Genomic DNA, 23,263 nt, shown 5'->3' with positions numbered 1-23,263 from the left:
AGACTCCAATAAATTCAATCAGCAACACAACAATGTCAAATGCCCAAACTATTGTGGAAGAGCTTACTAATGCAAATGATATTTTTAGGACCATAAAACAAATTTCAGAAAAATAGTGAGGTATAATTAAAATTATATATTATTTTTTCTGGACAATACCATTTAATGTATGTTATATATATTTTTTCTTTCAAAAAAAATATATGTTATATATATTTTTAATTATTATTTAATTTTAATACTCCAGTATGTATAATTGTTGTTGCATTATATTTTATTTTGTATATTTACAGGTTGGGAGTTTTTGGTTTTTTGCAAGAATAGTATCTGTGGAATCTCATGAAAATTGGTGGTATTTATCATGTAACAAATGTCCCAAAAAAGTCAATGTGGTGGGGGTAAAAGAACTGGTGCTCCCTAGTCAATATTTCGAGTGAAAGAGAGCTAGATCATGAGAACTTGATGAAAATATTAGTTGGAAAACAAGTGAACAAACATAGTGAACCTGCAGGTTCAAGGACCTTAACGATAAGCCCTATCAACCAGGAGGCAGCTTATATGTGTGATTCTTGATTTCTTGGCTTCATAGATTTTGAAGTCTAATATCCCGTGCACTCCGATTTGGAAAGTTTCACCTTTTTGCTAAAATAAAAAAGGATCCACATGTCATAACAAATTAGTGATTAAAAGAAAACATTAATCCAACAATTCATTTGCTCAAAGTTTAAATATATTGGTTTTTGACTTGAATTTTCAAACAAATTTATTTGACTGAGACTTCAACCCGGAGAACAAGAGAAGATACGCATGAGATGCTTATCCACAATCAGCAACCTAGGGTTCTCCTCCAAGCTCCACTCTTAAGTTGTCATAAGGGTAGACCTTCGGTGCCTGATTAAAATAAAGGAAAAATTGTGAAGCGGAGATTTTTGAAACCATTATCAGATTATTGAAACATGTGCTGAGCAATTTTTTTCTAAAATAAGGATACATATCATGCAAAGATAATCAAAATGTCATCGAGAACTAGAATCTATAAGTACAGGAACCATCCATGTTAGTTTGGCAAATTCATCTACCACTTCGAACTAAATTGTAGTTTTTCATATATAATAGCTCAATTCAGAAAGGTCAAATAAAGCGCCATAGAATGTTTATACTCATTAAGCAGCACTTCTGAAGTGAGCCCATAAGTGGGGCACGCTAACGTGCCCTGTATCTTAAGACCCCTCGGAAACAAGTATGAACATTAACACGGGACCTCTCAATCACGTAGGAATCCCCACCTCCTTATTTTAATACTTGAACCAGCCATCGCTTCTATGGCTATGTTGAGAAGTGTTTACATAGTTATCCTCGCCCTGACTTTATAGAGTGAGATTGAGATCTGTATCTGGTCCCGGCTCCTACAGCAGCACATCTCAGAGCATTTTTTGAAAAAAATTTGTTCTGACAATACATCGGAGCCAACCCTATCTAATCGAGGACAATTATTGGCAACTTCGGAGTCTTTCCACTCAAAGGCATGGGTACAGCTCTTGGTTCGCTCAGGCTCTAATGCGAGTGATGAAGCAAACAAATAGGGAACATTCAGACCTCTCTCAGACTAAGAGGGGCTGGTTACAGGTGGTATTCCTGTAAGCCTTGTAACATTAACCCAAAAACAAATCATCACTGGCTTCGGCACATTCTCTTCACCCCCTCTCCAAGGAAAAAAAACTATGCCTGTCTCAGTTTGGTTAGGCTTTCCGGAAGGTTTTCTGGTGAGCTGGTTTCGGCACATTCAAGCCTTTCTCAGTCTGGTTAGGCTTTCAAGAAGGTATTCTGGTGAGCTGTTATCAGATTGGAATGATAAGATGGATGTTATTTGAGAGCTCTATCTATCTTCAGTTTTTGATTGCAGACACATCCATCTTTAACTATTCATTCTAATTAATTGATCTAAAACTACAGATTTGATCCCTCTAAACATACAAAAAATTGTGATACGATGGATCATTTCCCCTGGAGAAATAATGAGAATAATTCAAGAATGGATTTGTAACTTGTGAGTGATTATGCGAACAACTAGGTTAGCAGAAACTAAGCAAAACTGGGTCTCAACCAGCAGCCACAAAATAAATTTGGAAGGAGCTGGAGATATTGGAAATTCAGTTATTGCTACAGCTGCAATGCAACCTAGTGACTACTGAATAGGTTGATGTCTGTCATTCAACCTCAAAGTAGTTAAAGTAATAACTAGGAGGAACTGAAGAATGCAAGATTGGCCGCTATTGCTCACTGGAGTACACTATATACCAACTCATGGGCAAGCTTTGTAGCTTCTTTTAGCTATATCAGAGAAGAAATCGCACAGAAGTTCTACATAATCGTGAAAGACGGTTTAATCACTCAATCCATGTGGGAAGGGGAGCTTGCTTCACATGAAGATGTAACATCAAATTACTGTAGAAACAGTGACTCAATAAAGAATGATATTTGGCATACTTCGTAGTGTTAAGTCAGGATTAATAATAGGAACGTTAATAATGACTTTAGGTGGAGATGCCTTTTAGGGAAGTTGGCATCTTAGTCTACTTTTTAAGTTGGAATAGGATGCCATGACCCCAACACACCCCTGCATCACAATCACTCATAGCCCAAAACTAGCAACTAGCAAATAACCAATATTTCTTTTTTACGAACAATAGCATCAAAGTCCCGGATAACTTTTAAATGCATAGAATCCCTAACACGTGGCAATATCAAGTTGTAAACAAAACAAGTGGTTTGGAAATTATTGTTCTAGCCAAATATACATTATATATTTTACATCGATAGTTAAATAAAGAGAAACCAAAAGAAGATTGTTTGAGATTTACAGTGAACTCCATAAACCTGATTTCATCAGAGATCCGACTTACCTTCACAATGCTACTAGGACAATTACTTTTTCATCAAAGAGTATAGCGACAAAAATCTTGGAAGAAAAATGCAGACTATGAGAAGTAGGATAGCTGAAAATTCAAAACCTCATGGAATAGTAACATCACACTTTATAGAAAATTCATGATAACATGCGACTGCATCCTAACTAAAGGCAAATCACAACACTTGTATTATTATCCAGCTGCAAAGTAGACAAAACGTTTGAGTGACAGAAATCTTCATCCGTTGAAGATAATACAATGAAATGGGTTCCAGTGGACAAGAAAGAATGCGCAGAATCTATTCTAAATCTTCATTCAAACATTAGCAAGTCCTATTTCTTCATTATCATAAAAAGATATATATATATACTCCAGAAAAAAATGCAAGCTTGACTTAAATAGACTATATACATTAAAACAAAAGATGGAATGAACAAGTAATGACTTACAAAAGGGATTTTAGAAGCCTTATCATTCCACACAGCTAATAATCCAAGCGATGCGAAAAAACTCAATCCTCCACACATCCAAGCTAAAGCTTCGTACTAGATGAAAAATAAAAAAAATTCACTGAACATCAAACTAAAGCTCAACATTAATTTCAAATAGAAAATTATCCGATTGAACAAAAAAAACACATCAAATAGTTCAAAATCTGACCTTTCCCACAGTATCAGCAATGCGATCAACACATGGTTCAGGAAATGGGGTTCCATTATCCCATACAAGCTCATCATTCACCGGAAGCTGCAATTCAGCAATTTACATTATTTCAGTAGCGTTCCACTAATTTCTTTTCGGCGAAAAAAAAAAGATATTAAGAGATTTACGGGTTTATCGGGGACGATGTGTTTGCCAACGGGGAGGCCCATACCCGAACGCTGGCGGAGAGAGGACGCGACGGAACGTGAAACGACACCGTTTGCACCCATGATTCGGGATGCAGCCTGGCTCAGTCTTCCTGCCATTTCGATATGTGAAATTTCTAGTGCTAATCGAAAGAGGGGAAATATATATATATATATATATATATATATATATATCAAGAAAACCAACCCTCTTACGACGTCGCATATAACAAATAGTTGCTTAATCCACTGTTGGTTTGGGTTGAATAATTCCAAATCTATAATTATAAACTAGAAACCGAGGCACATGCGATGTACACGGTGTGTGCAATGTTTTCACAAAAATACTAAGTATAGAATGTGTAATAATAAGTGTGCTATGAACTTAATTGACATAATGATTGATAACATAAAATTGTCGGAGAAACTGTATGAACCATTTAGAGCAGCGCCCCCTACTGACGCACACGCGTTGCGTGTATAAAGTGTATTTTTATATATATACATATACTTTAGTTTCATATATAAATTCACCACAATGTGTATTAACACAACAATCTGATTGTTTTTAGGTTTTTAGGAGGCAACAATTTCATGAATAAAAATGCTCTCAATGGCAAACCAAACAAAATGAAGTCAGTAGTATCCATCACAGCAAACAATATATTGCTAAATAACGTGTCGAAAAATCACATCAATATTTTTTTGCTAAAGCAAACGTTGTTTCAAGATATACAATACAACAATGAAGACAATAATTTGCCTCCTCGTGTACTTTCTCATGAGTTCCTATCGACTGTCAATGATCTGCAGTTGTAAGTCTCCTTGAAATTCGACTTCAGCTGAAATTCGACTTCTTAGCTGAAGTGAAAATCGATTCATACACCGCCTTGGTTGCATTTAAACTGTAGCCTTAAACTTATTGGACACCCCATTGCCATCTCCTTTCACTAACTCAATCCTATGTTGTCGATTGCCATGGCTTCTCCTCGTTCACATTGCTCACCTTCTTCGATTTCTTGTCATTATCGTTTTTTGCTTTCTCCTCCATCTTCTCCCACAAAGCTGCACCCTCATCTTCACTTCCATTGATTACTTTTTTATCATTTTCTGTAAAGTACTCTTTGAATACCTTGAAAATTGCAACATACAATAATAATGATGTTAATATGCTAGATCGTACACCATGAACCAAGATTCACTTTTGAACCAATATAATTTTAATTTTATGAAAGTGGTAGTTAGTGCAAAATATATGAATACAAAAGACTACAACTCACTAAAATATGATTATACTATGCAATACATACTATCCTCAACTTTATGTCCTTCAATTACAACTTTTACCAATCTCCCAAATCAAATTTCCCAAATACAGTCCAAATGCAACTTATTTGACCTTAAAATCAACTCAACAGATACACCAAATAAATATTACCAAATACAAACTAAATGATAATCCTTATTAAGAAACAATATATATCCAGAGATGCTCGAAACATAGATATTTTATTTAAATAATCATTCAATTAAACTCATTATTCTAAATATCAGGATCACTAATTCCATGTCATGAATACATCATCGTCTATTATAACCATATCTTATTGTGACATAAATTTACTCATGGTTTCGTGAATAGCGCCCATAACTGACAATGGCTCACAAAAGTATATATTAATGTTTTTTAATCTTTAACATCTGAAAAAGGTTGAAACTTCCAGCAATTTAATGTTGAAGTAATTTTAATCGAAGAATTAAACAAATGGATGATTAAGAAAATAAATATATTATTTCAAGTTTGGGTTCATCGAGCCTAGAAGAAAATATTCAAGTAATAATATATCGCACATAAGTACACAGATTTATAAATTAAAAAGTTAAATTATCATGTTCTAATATTTATGGTTTCCTACGGGCTGCAATTAATTACCTAACATGCGTTTCGTGTGTCTTTGTTGTACCATAACAGTTAGTTTATATGCCTCGGACATAATTAATAGTAATATATTCTGCTTCAAGACATGGTTAACGTTTTTTTTAGAATCACGTACTCACTTTTTTAATTCACTGACTCATTTCTACAAACATATAATATTCATTGCTTGCAAATCTCAATAGCATAATGCATTTATTGAATGAAATAAAATAAAAATAGATTCAAAGAAGGTATAGAAGCTTATCCGAATTAGTAATCAATGAAATCAACATTTATTGGGTAGGAAAAAAACATTAAAAACATATATGCATGGTGGATAGAATTTTTCTCGTTACTTAAAAAGATCACGGTTTTCATTAAAAAAAAAACAACTCACGCTACTCATCAGTACAATGGAGAAGCACTTACTTCTGTGTCTACTTTTGAGTTATTGACAGTGACTGACTTTTCTATGATAGACGGGCAGTTTGTGAGACTTCAATGTGACTTCATGATGCGAGAGGAGAATAAACATCAAATAGTTGATACCTGGCATGTCATAACTCAGTATGACCGACAATTAAATACAAACCGTAATGATATTTTTAAAATATAAAAGAATCCAAATGTTGTAAGGTAAAATGATGTCAATGTACATCTGAAAAGATGAAAACTTCAAGCAAGTTAATGTCGAAGTAATTTTATTAGAAGAAATTAACAAATGAATGATGAAGGAAATAAATATATTAATTCCAGCCCCGTATTGATCTCTATGCAGACTAACAAAAATTGTATTTTTCTATATCCCAATTGAGCAATGTCCATACGAACTGATTAATTATATTATGTTTAGATATATTCATTTGAGTTGGGTTTCTAACCGACAAAAGTGTAAAGTTTGAGTTTGTTATAACTAATCCAGAATTTCTTAACCGATAAACAAAGTTAAATCGCAAGTCGCAACCCATATCGTAGTCATAGTTACATGAAGGTTAATCGAAAACCTTGATTTAAGCATAGACAACAATATTCGGGTGCATAGAATTGATTGGCCAGTGAATGAGAATTGTGACTTAATACAAAACAATCTGGGTATGAAAGCACACGAAAAAAATTGAATGAAACATTGGTCATTAAAACAATGTGGGTTTGAAAATAATAAAAGGAAATTGATTAAACATTGATCATTAATCATTATAATTAATCATTAATTAAAATAAATTCTGAGTGTTAAGAAAATTAGAAAAGAATCAATTGTTTTTGGTACTATGTATGTATTCTTGTTTATCTTGCACTACCGAGAATGAAATTGAATTAATGAAATTGTTTCAGAAATTGACCAATATAAAATTTTATAAACAATTTTAAAACATAGAAATGCATCGGATAGAATGACTATTGCAAAATGTATTTGTGAGTAGCATTACTTGTCAGTTTTGAATAGAAAATTTAAAGTAAACGGGGGAGAAAAAATCAAAGTAAATGGGGAAGAGATTAGTAGAGGAATTTGAGAATAAAATCTGAAACTAAATTTAATAACATGAAATAAAATGATTGAAATAATTAGAAATGGAATTAGATTAAACTCACCAGAAAATTTTGAATCTCTACTATAAGGACAATATATTCAGTACATCGGATCGGAGAAGATGTCAAATCTGCAATCACCAATGTAAAATGTAAAATAGAGCAAAGTAATTTGAAGAATAGAAAGAAAACATCATACATGAATTTGATCGGTGGAACCAAGCAGCAGTATTTCATTGAAATGATTTTTGTTTCACAACATATCAAATTTACATTAACAATATAATATTTATCTTTTTAAGCACAACAATGTTATGTGAGTATGAAAGTAAGTAAATGAAATTGAATGAAACATTTGTGAATAAATTATGATGAGATAGTAAAGTGAATAAAAATTGAACTAAAAATATTTTTTACATTGGAAGACGTAAAAATCAACGGACAATGTATGCTTGCTTTTATTTTCAGTCATGTCAAACATTCTCAGATAATGAATCCAAACATAGCTCAATTATTTTGTCCATCCAAAAAGATTTACGCATGGCTATACATAGTTAAGAGTTGACCAAAAGGGTTTAAGAGCAAAAGTTGCAGCAGCAAAGAATGTATATCCCTCAAAAGGATACGATATCACATACAATTCTTATTTACAAAGAAGCTGAAACATCAAATGAATGTGGTCCATTTTAAGAAAAGTGAGAGAAATCAGCTTGTCTATATGAATGTAGTCCTATCAACTTCTGGATCTCCTATACTGAGCATGAAGGTACTAAGGTTGAACTATAGACTCCACGACAAATTTCAGTACAATCATTAGTATAGTCAATTGAACTTATAAAAATACAGTATCCCTCATCATACTGAAACTCCAAATTCTTGGGCTTAAACTTAAATCCTTTATCTGAAGAACAACACTCGACTGAAGTTTTACCGTTGGTTTGATTCTTCATTCCACTTAAATTTTTTAAAAGATTTAAGTAACCCGGAAACTTGGAAGCTGAAAACACTTAAATTTTTTAAAAGAAACAACGGAATTTACTCCCAAAAAAATCACCTTAAAGTTTTACCGTTGGTTTGATTCTTCATTCCACGACTGAAGATGAGAGCCGATTTATTTTCACGCTTCTAAAAATTTTTACCTGAAGCATTCATAAAAGATTCATCAAACACAGAAAAAGAAGCTGAAAATTTTCAATTTTTTGAAATTCAAGTACCAGGTTCATTGGAACGTGCAGGGTGTAGTCGATTTTCCAATCCCGTCGTCCTATGATTTTAGCGGCTTCGATTGAGAACGCTATGTAATTTGAAAAGAAGGGGTTGTAGCAAATAGAGGTGGTTTTGCCGAAGTGGAAGCTAGAAATCGATCCTTGTTAATAGTTTTCTTTTCATGTTAGCCACGATCTGAGAAGAGGAACTGTATGTTTGGATCATGGGAATTGGACGGGATTTGGTGGGATTTCGAATTGAAAATACCGTTTCACTATTTGACAACTTGGGATTTCAAAACGAGATTGGTATTTAGTGGGATTTGATGGGATTTCAATTAGTTATGTGAAATCTTGATAAAATTGGTCGGATTTCACGGGATTTCACGGGATTTGAGTTTATAAAATAATAAATTATTTTTAATAATAAATTCATATACTTGACTTATATATTTTAAGATTTTTTTAATAATTTTTTATAAAATATCATTTATCCAAAATTTATAATATCAAATTCCAAAATATATTTTAACTTTTTGCCAAACACAAAATGGAATTTCAATTCCATGGATTTTAAAATCCAAATCCAATTTCAAATTCCATTTTTTAGACATCCAAACACACTGGAAGGAGGTGGTTTTTTTTTTTTTTTTTTTTTTTTTTTTGAAGAAATGAAGGAGATGGTTTTGTTCTTTGCTTTAGGCCACCAGCCGTAGGTTTTATTCCTTTTTTTTATAATTTTTATTTTTTATTTTAATAGATTTATTATATTGGGTCATACCAAAGGGTGGGTCGGTACGGTATACCGTATCGAAAATTGGATACCGTATATCGTACCGAAAAAATCGGTATAAAATTTTTTCATACCGATACCGTACCGTATACCGAATATATCGAATTTTCGGTATACCGAACTTTCGGTATGGCGAAAATCTATACTGTGTACCGATACCGAATTCAAAAAAAAATTGGTATACCGAAAAATTGTCGGTATACCAAAAAACATTCGGTATACCGGCAAAAAATTTGGTATACCGAAAATTTTTATATATATATTTTTAAAAAATTATTTTTCGGTATTTCGGTATATACCGGTATACCGAAAAAAAATTTATCACACCAATACCGATACCGAACCGTACCGAAATTTTTGGTATACCGATTTTTTCGGTAATTTCAGTAATTTTTTCGGTACGGTATTTCGATATTTCGGTATTTTTTCCCACCCCTAGTCATACTTAATGTACCAAACAGTTTCTATCTTACCCTGAGCCTTTATAAAATAGAAAGAGATATATTTTTATTATTTAGAAAACTTAAACTAAAGAAATTATAAATTCAGTTATTATTACTTTCATCTTGATATCGGTTTTTTTTTTGAGTATCTGATCCAACATTGGAAAATCAAATGTATTTTTTAGTCAATGCCCCACTTACTACTTATTAATAATAATTAGGAAAAATAATATTTTTGATCATATAAATTTGTCACGTTGTGATTTTGGTCTTTTATATTACAAATTTCAATTTTAATCCTGTAATTCTTTTATTTTTGCTCATTTTTCGTTTGGAGTGCTAATGTGACAGTAAATCAGAAAAAATACTAAAATTGTCAAAAAAATATAACAAAGTAAAATTAAAATTTGATAACATAGATGATCTAAATGATAAAAAAACAAACACTCATTTCCATTTGTTCGATTGTTGTCCAAGTGTTTATTATTGTTGGATTTTCTTTGTTTAGATACTAAAGTTGCTCGAATTTAAGGTAAATCGGCCAAGCCTATATACGTGTTGAACTAATATATTCGAATTTTGGTGAATTAATTTCAGGTAAAATACTTTGGTGAATTGTTGAAATTCAGTGTTGGTCAAATAAAATCATCATAAAAAAAAAATAAGAAATCTCATAGAAATGTGTGAAAATCGGATTTTAGTGAGCAAGCGGCACTTTTGCCAGCTCTAGGAGAAAGGTGAGGGTCGTCACATATATCACGAAGATGAAAACTATTTTGATAAAAATTTTTCGAAATCTCGACCTTACCGAATCCCAACCCATTTTCACCCCGAAAATATCCCTACATGACATTTTTTTGACTCGGAATTTTTGGATTTTTCCCGTCCCGATAAAATATCGGGAGAGATTGAGTGAAAATTGTTTTCTCGACGGCAATCCCGTCTCGACCCTATTATATTAATAATATTATTATTGTTAATCAACTTCGGATCCAATGTTTAATTTCAAGTTACTCTTCATGGTTTTATACTTTCATTATCCGTTACAACAACCTTCTCTTATCATATCTCTCCTTAACTTCATCAAATATATGAATTTATCTCAACAAACAATCGTAGCTGAAAGAGTAGCTATTAGTTTAATTAAGGCTTTTAGAGCATGTTATATGATGCATGGTTAATATGAATTCTAGTGCTGCATTGTAGTCTTGGAACCTAGAACTTCTAGGACTGCATTAGAAAGGTACGTAAGTACTGACTGAAATTGCCAGCGGGTATGAATGCTGATTGCGATTATGGATGGCTCGCATGCTGATCAATTGGCTAAGGATCCATTGGAGATACCACGAGAACCAGTTACGAGAGGCCGAGTTAAAAGGTTCAAGGAAGCACTTCAATTATTGATGATAAATTCACAAGAGGGCGATGAAATACTTGACATTCAATTTGGAGGATATTACAATCTTATTGAGGTCAAAGGAGGTCAAGAAAGCGAAGAAAATGGAGGCCAAAGTCGTAGCTTTAGCGCGCCCGCGCCTCAACTTTCGCGCGCCGCGCTGTCCATTGCGAACCCAACGCGCGCCCGCGCCGCTGAATGATAAATTGACGAAGAATATGCGTGACTTTAGCGCGCCCGCGCCTTCATTTTGAGCACCCGCGCTGCCCCTGCGTGGCTTTAGCGCACCCGCGCTACGTATTTTTACATGCACCAAAGGTGTTTGTATGTATGTTCGGAAATCTAATTATTTTGGTATTATTTTGCCTTTTTTGAGTTTTTTAGTCCTATTAGGAAACTTTTTAGGAGATATTATCGTATCTTTAGATATATTTTGTGATATCTTTTATTATTTTGTAGTTGTATTATAAATACAATAAATATTCATTATTTTGAATAACAATTAAGATTTAAGATTATTGATTATTCAATACATAAAGTTCTCTCTAGAATTTTATTGAAGCTTTGTGCTTTTTTTCAAATCAAACTTGTCAAAGTTCTTCAACTTTGTGGCGTTTGTCGATTGATTATCCTCGTGGGTTGTCAGAAACAGGTTTTCTGAAGGTCCCGTTGTGATCAATTTTTTTATTCGTGGTTATCTATTGCTAGTTTCGTTGTAAGCTAGATGTGGATAATGCAAAACATTTACTTGTTTTCAAGATTGGGCAAATTTCTTGATTTTTTTTGTTATTGGATTGAGGGTACAATTTTAATATAGTCATGTTTGCCTTCCATACATTAAGAATTCATATCATTTGGTATCAAAGACAAGGTTTTGAATCAAGTAAATATCTTATCTTCTTATCTTTCGTTCATCGTGTTCTTCGTATTCTTTGTTCTTCATCTTTCGTTCTTCATCTGTGTCTATTCTATTTCAAATTTCTAAGTCGTTTCTGTTTCAATCTTGTCGCCCAAGTTTTCGTGTCTTGTGCTACAAGTTATCTGGAAAAATTAAAAAAAAAAGGAAAGATTCGAAAAATCGGTCAAAAAAATAGAAAGACCGAAAAGCTTCAAAAAAATATATAGAATAAGCAAGATAGCTTGTGGTCAACTAATTATTTTGCTCTTGTTCATCCTTGGGTGCAAGTCAGAAATTCAAGTCCATAAATTTTTTCGTCTTGTTTTTGTCAAACTTCGAGAGTCAATCTTCGAGTGTCTACAAGTTGTGAACTTGAGAGTTTGATTTACTTCTACATAAAGAAAAAAAAGCCTGCATAAATTGAGTTAAAAAAAAGTGGTTGAGTGAATTCTTTAGAGTGATTTGTGAGAATTTGTGTGAGGTAATTTTATTACTAACCGTTTCTTGCAGGTACAATGAGTAAAAATAAAGAAGGAGATGATAGTTCTAGCCAAGGGTTTTCCAAGACCCAAAAAGATTATTTGTCTAAGATGGTGAGGAAAGAAATGAGGGCCGAATTGGAGACAGTGCATGAGAGAATAAGTAACTTGAAGTTGGTGGTAGTGAGGATGATGAGAGTTTTGGTGAGAATTGGGGTAGAAATAGGCGAGATCAAGAGGGTGGAAGAAATAGAATGGAAGCAAGGCGTGGAAGATACATTGATGGGGGAAGGGAAGATGAAAATATTAGTGGAATTAAGATGAAGATTCCTTCGTTCCATGGGAAATCTGATCCGGAGGCTTACTTAGAGTGGGAGATGAGAGTGGAGTCCATATTTGACTGCCACAACTACAGTGATGCGAAAAAAAATAAAATTGGCGGTTGTTGAATGTGTGGAGTATGCTCTTATTTGGTGGGATCAGTTTGTTATTTCTAGGAGGAGGAATCGAGAGCGTCCTATTGAGACATGGGAGGAGATGAAGCAAATTTTGCGGAAGAAATTTGTGCCGAATTACTACTATCGTGACATGTTTAGGCGGCTACAAAATTTGAAGCAAGATCCAAAGAGTGTTGAAGATTATTTCAAAGAGTTGGAAGTTACTATGATCCGGGCTAATATTGAAGAGGATCGTAAAGCAACTATGGCTCGTTTCTTATGTGGTTTGAATAGGGAGATTCAAGACCAAGTGGAGCTTAGACATTGCATGGACCTTGAGGAGATGGTGAAAATTGCCATGAAAGTGGAACATCAACTCAAAATAAGAGGCATGAGTCGAAATTCTACTGTTGGAGGTTTTTCTACTCCTTCGCGTCCAAACGTTGGCAAACGAGAGGATGTCAAGCCGGTGTCCAAGCCAAAAATTGACACCAAACCAGACACACCAAAGCAAGGAGTGCAAGGTAAATCTAAAACTCTTATTAATCGTTCTAGAGATATCAAATGCTTTAGATGTCAAGGTATTGGTCATATTGCTAGTCAGTGTCCAAATAAAAAAATTATGATTATGAATTCTTGTGGTGAGTTTGAGTCGGAGAGTGAGGAGGAGAATTATGATGGTATGCCTGCGTTGGAGGATCCCGATGATGAGGGATATGATGCGGTGGTTGGAGAGTTGTTGGTGACTAAGAGAGTTTTGAATGTGCAACAAAAAGAGGAGGAAGAAAATCAAAGATAAAATTTATTTCATACTAGATGTTTTGTGAAAAATAAAGTGTGCAGTGTCATTATTGATGGGGGGAGTTGTACTAATGTGGTGAGTAGTGAGCTTGTTGAAAAATTGGGTTTGCCTACTTTAAAGCATTCTCAACCGTATAGATTGCAGTGGTTTAATGATAGTTCGGAGGTGAGAGTGACTAGGCAAGTTGTGGTACCTTTTTCCATTGGTAAGTATGAGGATGAAGTGTTGTGTGATGTTGTTCCTATGCAAGCTTGTCATATCTTGTTGGGAAGGCCGTGGCAATTTGATAGGATGGTGACACATGATGGTTTTAAAAATTGTTATTCTTTTACTATGAAAAAAGAGTCTGTTGTATTGTTGTCTATTACTCCAAAGCAAGTATTGGAGGATCATTTGAAAAAGAAAAAGAGAGAAGAGGCCGAAAAAAAGAGTGAACAAAAAAGTGAGGTGGTCTTAGAAAAAAAGAATGAAAGAAAAAAGATGAAAAAAAATTGAGAGGAAAGAGGCCGATAAAAAAAAATATATGGCCCAAAAGAGTGAGTTGCGAGAGATTTTACATGTTCATACTCCACTTGTGTTGATTTTCTATAAGGAGTTTCTCCTTAACACAAGTGATATAGCCGGAAATCTTCCGAGCAGTGTTTTTTCTCTCCTGTAGGAATTTGAAGAATTATTTTCGGAGGATCTACCTCAAGGATTACCACCTTTGAGGGGAATTGAGCATCAAATTGATCTTGTGACCGGAAGTGCATTGCCGAATCATCCAACTTATAGAAGTAACCCGAAGGAAACAAAAGAGCTACAAAGGCAGGTAAGTGAACTTCTCGATAAGGGATTTGTACGTGAGTCTATGTCTCCTTGTGTTGTGCTGTTTTGTTGGTTCCTAAGAAAGTCGGTTCATGAAGAATGTGTGTGGATTGTAGAGCCATTAATAACATTACCATCAAGTATAGGCATCCTATTCCTAGACTAGATGATATGTTGGATGAATTGCATGGTTCTAGCATCTTTAGTAAAATTGATCTTAAAAGTGGTTACCATCAAATTCGGATAAGAGAAGGTGATGAATGGAAAACTGCTTTCAAAACTAAGTATGGGTTGTATGAGTGGTTGGATATGCCATTTGGGTTAACTAATGCACCTAGTACTTTTATGAGGTTAATGAATCATGTTTTGCGTGCTTATATTGGAAAATTTGTTGTGGTATATTTTGATGATATTTTGGTGTATAGTAAGAACTTGAATGAGCATGTTGAACACTTGAGAATTATGCTAATCACACTAAAAGCTGAACATTTGTGTGATAACTTGAAAAAGTATGTGTTTTGTACAAAAAAACTTGTGTTTCTTGGTTTTGTTGTGGGTGCTCAAGGTGCCAAAGTTGATGAGGACAAGGTAAGTGCAATTCGAGATTGGCCAACGCCTACTTCTATTGGTCAAGTTCGAAGTTTTCATGGTCTTACAAGTTTTTATAGGAGATTTGTGAAGGATTTTAGCACTTTGGCGGCTCCTATGACTGCGGTGATAAAAAAGAATGTTCCATTCTATTGGGGCGAGGAGCAAGAGAAGTCTTTTGATATTATTAAGCAAAAATTAATTAATGCTCCTTTACTCGTATTGCCTGATTTTTCTAATACTTTTGAAATTGAATGTGATGCATCAGGTGTAGGAATTGGCGGTGTTTTGATGCAAGGTGGACGACCAATTGCATACTTTAGTGAGAAGCTAAGTGGAGCAGTGTTGAATTATCCTACCTACGACAAGGAATTCTATGCCTTGGTTCGTATGCTTGAAACATGGCAGTATTATTTGAGGCCAAAAGAATTTGTGATTCATAAGGATCATGAGTCTTTGAAGCATCTCAAAGGACAACAAAAGCTGAACAAGAGACATGTCAAGTGGGTGGCGTTTGTAAAGATTTTTCCCTACATTATCACTCTACTGCCGCAGAGTCAATAACGTCTATCCAACATTTTCCGATGATATATCTTACTGATCACATTCGAGACAGACATAAAAAAAAAACACGAGGAATCGGAAGAAACAGAAGGCGATGGCATGATCAAGCCAAACCTGTCAACATCCGCAGCACAATCGTGGAAGAATTGAGAGCAATCCAATCCTCCATCGCAAGTATTACACTCACACACAGGCAGCTTCCATTTCTCGGCATGATCATCTTCTTCACTCGATGTTCCATCCAAATAAGCTCTTCCATGGCCCGAGCAGTTGACCGATGCCACCGCCTCGGCTTCCGCTGCAGCCCTTTGGCTCCAACTCAAATTCTCTTCTAAATAACTTCGATCGAAACCAAAGTGGTTATGATTCCACAAAAGGGATATATTCAGAATAACTGAAGCTGAAAATAAGAGAGCTCGCAGCCACATGTTTCCAGGCTCTCACACTTTCAGCAAATTAAATGTCCTATTCTAGTTATACATATATATAAGTGTCAAAAAAAAAAATGGCTCTCTGCTTACAAGTTGGACTTTGAACATGCACCTTGATCACACACTAATTATCTAACTTTGATTTATCAAGTTTTTGGAAAAAAAAATACGTCTTTAAAGTTTTTGTTTTAATTTTAGTAGAAATACGATTTCAACCTCTAAAAAATATAACGTAACGTTGCAGTTGTATCAATTCTAATGAAAATAGAATGAAAATGAAAAAAAAAAAAGGTAATATCCATGAATTTTGACGAACAACCACGATCAAAAAATGAGAAACACGTGAATTAATTATATACCGAAAATCTAATTTAATTTATCAGACAAAATTGAAACTTCAGGCTAAAGAGTTGAAGTTTTGCCGTACCCCATGTAAGAGATATTTATGAAGTTTTGTCGCCCAAGTTTTCGTGTCTTGTGCTACAAGTTATCTGGAAAAATTAAAAAAAAAAGGAAAGATTCGAAAAATCGGTCAAAAAAAAATAGAAAGACCGAAAAGCTTCAAAAAAATATATAGAAGAAGCAAGATAGCTTGTGGTCAACTAATTATTTTTCTCTTGTTCATCCTTGGGTGCAAGTCAGAAATTCAAGTCCATAAATTTCTTCGTCTTGTTTTTGTCAAACTTCGAGAGTCAATCTTCGAGTGTCTACAAGTTGTGAACTTGAGAGTTTGATTTACTTCTACATAAAGAAAAAAAAGCCTGCATAAATTGAGTGAAAAAAAAGTGGTTGAGTGAATTCTTTGGAGTGATTTGTGAGAATTTGTGTGAGGTAATTTTATTACTAACCGTTTCTTGCAGGTACAATGAGTAAAAATAAAGAAGGAGATGATAGTTCTAGCCAAGGGTTTTCCAAGACCCAAATAGATGATTTGTCTAAGATGGTGAGGGAAGAAATGAGGGCCGAATTGGAGACAGTGCATGAGAGAATAAGTAACTTGAAGTTGGTGGTAGTGAGGATGATGAGAGTTTTGGTGAGAATTGGGGTAGAAATAGGCGAGATCAAGACGGTGGAAGAAATAGAATGGAAGCAAGGCGTGGAAGATACATTGATGGGGGAAGGGAAGATGAAAATGTTGGAAAACGGTGTTCAGATCAATCAGAATTGATACCCGGTGCAGCGGAAGTTTTAAAATTTTATATGGAACGATTCCATATCATGGGTATCAAAACTTTACGATTAAATTGTGCGTGTAAAAATTAAATAACAATTAAATTTTTACCTTGAATCTCGAAACGAGATTATGGACACCAACAGATAACTCTGCTCTTGTTGTATATCCCAGGAACTGATGGACGAACAATTCTTCAATCAGGTCCACGAACAGAATTCGAATCCCTCTGATAGATTGCACTAGAAAATCTATCAGAAGTTTCTACGATGAAAATTAACGAATTTGATCCATTAAACCAGACTGCAAATTCAAAATTCACAGACTGGATTTTCTGACAGAGAGAGGAGAGGGGAGGCGGCCACTAGAGAGAAAACCCTAGTGTTTTCGAAAATTATGAGCCTCTGTTGTGTAATTTCTGTACTGCAATAACTTATTTATAATGTGGGCTGCTAACAGCTTAGGGCCCATTAGTCATAAGTTCAAGCCTGACAAGCAAAGCCCGCATGTTCAGAAATTAATATAAAATTCATCGTGACTCAGATTGATAAACCAATTTCACCAATGTGCACAGAAACCATTTCTGCATCTTTTAAAGTCAAGATAAATTTTCTGAATCCGAATTCAGTGGTTTCCAAAAATGTCCATCACTATGTCATTTTAGGAAATCTTACTCTTCTACTCTGATATAAGAAGTCCTACTTCTTTGTTCATTAAATTTAACTCTTTAAATTTAACTATCTCAACGGGGATTAAAAATCCATTACTTGTGTGACCCTCAATGGTTCAGGGATACAGCTAGCCGTGGGCTTACAACTCCTTGTGACTCGGAACAACAATTTCCGACTTGCCCATCGAATCATGGTAAGAGCGCCTAGCAACATCGCCCCATGATTCCCTAGGTATCACTGATAGTGCCTGCAAGAACCAATAGATTTTGGTTAGCGTACAGTACGGTCCCTTCATCCATATATCCCGATCGAATCAACAACCATTGGTAAATCAAGAGTCGTTCGAGATTCGATAACTATGAAATGCATCTTAAAGATCAAATAGTGACATCACATGTGCTACTAAGAAACCATTTCTTAAAACACATCATGTACTCTGGCCAGAGATTTGTCACACTTATATCTCCTCAGATTGCATAGGATATCCACACTAGCAAGTATGTGGTGAATCCTTGACAACAAAGCATCGACTCCTATATGTGTCGTAACTGTACCCAATCCCGACACCTGATGACCCCAATAGAATCGGTAAACGAGTCAAAGTACAGTACTAGCATATAGAGTCTCAATGATGTTTCAAGTAGTAAGGACTAATGGTGTACAACCAAAACCGCGGACTTTATCCACTCGATAAGTGATAACCACTTGGAAAGTCCGGATAGGGTAGTTCGATCATTCATCGTATGAATATCCATTTGCATGCTTTGAATATCTCTATGTTCCATACCAATGAAACGTGGTACTCGGCATCGCAAATGCTAGTCTCAATCTCGAGCGATCCTTATCCTTATTAACGGACGACTCAATCGACTAGGAACTGTTTAGAATATATAGTGACTATAAGATGTGTTTCATGATAGCCATCCCCATGTGCCACCACATCTTACATACACTATAGTATATTCAAGGTCTTCATCTAAACATCTTATAGTATGTCACAACATAATATTATGATAAAAGATAAAGTAAATGCCATTATAAAAGTGTAAATTATATTAAAAAAAAGATTGTTTATACATAGAGTCATAAAAGCCCTTAGCCACAAGTTGGCTCACCGGGCACCCACTCTTTCAATCTCCCACTTGCCCTAAAGCCAACTAGTCATACTACGTAGTCCCATTGCTCCGCGATGTTTGTCAAATAATGGTCCTGGCAAGGGATTAGTAAGTGGATCAGCGATATTGTCTGCAGAGGCCACTCTCTCGACAGTGATGTCTCATCTTTCCACGATCTTCCGGATGATGTGGTATTTCCTCAGTACGTTTTTGGATCTTTGATGAGACCTTGGTTCCTTTGCCTGAGCAACAGCACCCGTGTTGTCACAGTACACCGGGACTGGACCAACAGCTTCAGGAATGACGCCCAACTCTTGGACGAAATTCCTTATCCAAACGGCCTCTTTAGCAGCAGCTGATGCCGCAATGTATTCTGCCTCAGTGGTGGAATCCGCTGTGGTGTCCTGCTTGGAACTCTTCCAAGAGACAGCACCGCCATTGAGCATGAACACAAATCCAGAGGTTGACTTCGAGTCATCCACGTCACTTTGGAAGCTAGAGTCGGTATAGCCTTCCAATTTCAGTTCTCTTCCTCCATAAACCATGAACATATTCTTAGTCCTTCGCAAGTACTTAAGAATGTCCTTCACGGCTTTTCAATGCATTTGACCGGGATTGGCTTGATATCTGCTCGTGACACTCAGAGAAAATGCTACATCCGGTCTGGTAGATATCATCCCATACATGATACTACCTATGGCTGATGCATATGGTACATGTGTCATTTTCTCAATCTCTTCATCAGTTTTGGGACACATGGACTTGGATAGAGAAACTCCATGACACATAGGTAGATGTCCTCTCTTGGACCTATCCATTGAAAACATTTTCAATATGGTTTCGATGTAAGTTGATTGAGTGAGTCCTATCATTCTTTTAGATCTATCTCTATAGATCTGAATTCCTAGAATATAGGATGCCTCACCTAAATCCTTCATCGAGAATCTACCTGATAACCATATCTTTGTTGACTGCAACATCCCTACATCATTCCCAATGAGTAAGTTGTCATCAACATAAAGTACTAAGAATGTCACAGCATCCTTAACTAATTTCTTGTACACGCACGGTTCCTCCGGGTTCTTGATGAAACCAAAATCCTTTATTGTTTCATCAAATTTTTGGTTCCAACTTCTTGATGCTTGTTTGAGACCATAGATTGATCTCTGAAGCTTGCATACCTTATGCTCGCTTCCCATGGATATGTATCCCTCAGGCTGCGTCATATAGATCTCTTCCTTAATGTTTCCATTAAGAAATGCAGTCTTTACATCCATTTGCCATATCTCATAGTCATACCATGCTGCTATGACAATAAGGATTCTTATGGACTTGAACATTGCGACTGGTGAAAAGGTTTCATCATAGTCAACTCCTTGTCTTTGAGTGTAACCTTTCGCCACCAATCGTGCCTTGTAGGTCAATACCTTACCATCAGGACCAAGCTTTCTCTTGTAGATCCATTTACAACCTATTGGAACAATTCCATCGGGAGGATCTACTAAAGACCAAACTTGGTTTGTATGCATCGAATCTATTTCCGACTGCATAGCTTCAAGCCATAAATTTGAATCCGCATCAGAAATTGCTTCCTTGAAGTTTTTTGGATCACATCCAACGTCGGGTTCATCTTGATCCCCTTCAAGATGAAGACCATATCGAATAGTAGGTCTAGAAGTCCTCTCGGATCTTCTAGGTATAGGCGTGTCCTCTGAAGATTCTTGAGGTATGGGATCATTATTTTGTATTTTGGGTTATTCTCGAATTTCTTCGAGTTCCATCATCTCGCCTTTCTTATCCAATAAAAACTCCTTCTCCAAGAAGGTGGCATTCCTTGAAACAAACACTTTTGTTTTAGTAGGATGATAGAAATAATATCCGATTGAATTCTTCGGATACCCTACAAAATAACATAAGGTGGATCGACTATCCAACTTATCTCCCACTGTCTGCTTCACGTAAGCTGGACATCCCCAAATCCTCAAGTACGAATACTTAGGAGTTTTGCCATTCCATAACTCGTATGGTGTTTTATCCACTGCTTTGGTGTGGACGTTGTTCAACAACAACACCGCCGTTTCAAGCGCGTAGCCCCAAAACGAAGGTGGAAGCTCAGTGAAGCTCATCATGGATCGAACCATGTCCAACAAAGTTCGATTACGACGCTCCGATACACCATTCAGCTGAGGTGTCATAGGAGGAGTCCACTGAGAGAGAATCCCATTCTCTTTCAGATAGTCCAAAAACTCGGTACTTAAGTATTCTCCACCTCGATCCGATCGAAGTGCTTTAATACTTTTACCTAGCTTGTTTTCTACTTCAGCCTTGAATTCTTTGAACTTTTCAAATGCTTCAAACTTATATTTCATTAAATATAAATACCCATACCTTGAATAATCATCAGTAAAGGTAATGAAGTAGGTGTGGCCAAATTGAGTACCAATTCTAAATGGACCACAAACATCTGTATGGATAAAATCCAACAGATTTTGACTACGCTCAGGTTTCCCCTTGAATGGAGATTTAGTCATTTTTCCTTTCAGGCAGGATTCACAAGTAGGTAGAGAGTTAATATCAGACATATCAAACATGCCCTCTCCCACTAGCTTGTTCATCCTCCTTGAGGAAATATGACCTAGCCTAGCATGCCAAAGGTTTGCCGGGTTTTGACTATCGATTTTCCTTTTGTTCGTTGTTACCGGTTTATCAACATAATTTATTGGAACGTCTTTTAATTTTAAGTTATATAGATCGTTTTCAAGTTGTCCATTTGCAATCAAACATTCATTCTTGTAAATATTGCAAATCCCATTCACAAAATTGCAAGAAAAACCATCTCTATCAAGCATAGAAACAGAAATAATGTTTTTAATCAAGTCTGGAACAAATAAAACATCTCTCAAAAGTAACTTAAAATCGTTCTGCAAAATTAAATAAACGTCTCCCACAGCTTTGGCTTCAACTCTAGAACCATTTCCGAGCCTCAGCTGGGTCTCACCCATTCTAAGCTTGAGACTTCTTGTCATCACATGCAAATCATTGCAAATGTGAGATCCACATCCGGTATCCAATACCCAAGAAGTAGTATTAAGTGAAACATTTATTTCAATATAAAACATACCCTTCGCAGTTCGCAACTGCTCTAGATATTCCTTGCAGTTACGTTTCCAATGACCGGGTTTCTTGCAGTGATGGCAAACATCCTTGGACTTTTCCATGTTTGAAGCCTTTGTCTTGTTCTTCTTCTCGGGTCCGGTTTTCTTGGATGGGGCAGAACGTTTCTTACCCTTTGTACTTGGCCCCTTCTTAGCAGAAGAAGAGGAGCCCACCAAGAGAACCGGTTTATCCTTCTTTAAAGTGGCTTCATAAGTTACAAGCATATTGACCATCTCTTCAAGGGAGGCCTCTATCTTGTTCATATTGAAATTCACCACAAAACCGTCAAACGATGAAGGAAGAGAGAGAAGTAATAAGTCCACATTGAGTTCATGCTCCAATACCAAATCAAGCGTTACCAACTTCTGAATGAGCCAAATCACTCGTACCCCATGGTCACGGACCGAAGTCCCTTCACGCATGCGACACGTCATTAACTCTTTTACAGTAGTGAACCTTTCAGCTCTCGATTGAGCCCCAAAAAGTTCTTTGAGTTGTACGTGAATGTCAGCAGCATTCACGGTATCCTCAAATCGCCTCTGGAGTTCATCAGACATCGAAGCTTGCATATAGCATTTGGCCTTGATATCATGGTCCCACCATTTATCAAGTTTGGCCAACTCTTCTGGACTTATATCAGCTGGTGCTTCCTTCGGAGGAGATTTTTCTAACACGTAGAGCATCTTCTCCGAGGTCAAGACAATCTTCAACTTACGGAACCATTCCGTATAGTTTGCGCCAGTCAGTTTATTTTGTTCGAGAATAGAGAATAGTGGATTGCGCGAATTCATCTTAATGAAATACTGAAAAGAAATAGACAATAATCAGTGATTGTTTAATTAATTTACTAAGACATAAAATAGGCGAAATTTATTTTATGAATCTCACTCCCACTATTTTAACGATTTCACTACCCTCTAGTGAAAACGAGAAATATTTTCTTTAGTGGGAACATGGAGTCCAATTGACAAACTATAGTCCCGAATAATATCAGCCAACCATAATTTTCAAAAGGTAGAGCCCAATTGCTTCCAAAGCAACCTCCACGTTTTTACCTCATGTCCAATAAGGGCCCAATAATATGACGCCGTTTATTGTGACACGT

At 35.7% G+C, this 23,263-nt stretch overlaps 1 protein-coding gene across 1 annotated transcript; it reads right to left on the bottom strand.

The window, feature by feature from the left end:
* Nucleotides 1-449: 449 nt before the first annotated feature.
* Nucleotides 450-3,919, bottom strand: LOC140883835 (NADH dehydrogenase [ubiquinone] 1 beta subcomplex subunit 8, mitochondrial). The gene is made up of 4 exons (XM_073290429.1): nt 3,740-3,919; nt 3,570-3,656; nt 3,359-3,454; nt 450-891 (listed from the first exon to the last, which is right to left on the bottom strand). The coding sequence occupies exons 1-4, from the start codon at nt 3,875-3,877 to the stop codon at nt 835-837; spliced, it is 378 nt and encodes a 125-aa protein (XP_073146530.1). The 5' UTR covers nt 3,878-3,919; the 3' UTR covers nt 450-834.
* Between the last annotated feature and the right edge of the window lie 19,344 nt (nt 3,920-23,263).

This window comes from Henckelia pumila, chromosome 2 (genome assembly GCF_033568475.1).
Source record: "Henckelia pumila isolate YLH828 chromosome 2, ASM3356847v2, whole genome shotgun sequence".
NCBI lineage: Eukaryota > Viridiplantae > Streptophyta > Magnoliopsida > Lamiales > Gesneriaceae > Henckelia > Henckelia pumila.
This window is presented reverse-complemented; position numbering and strand designations above follow the sequence as displayed.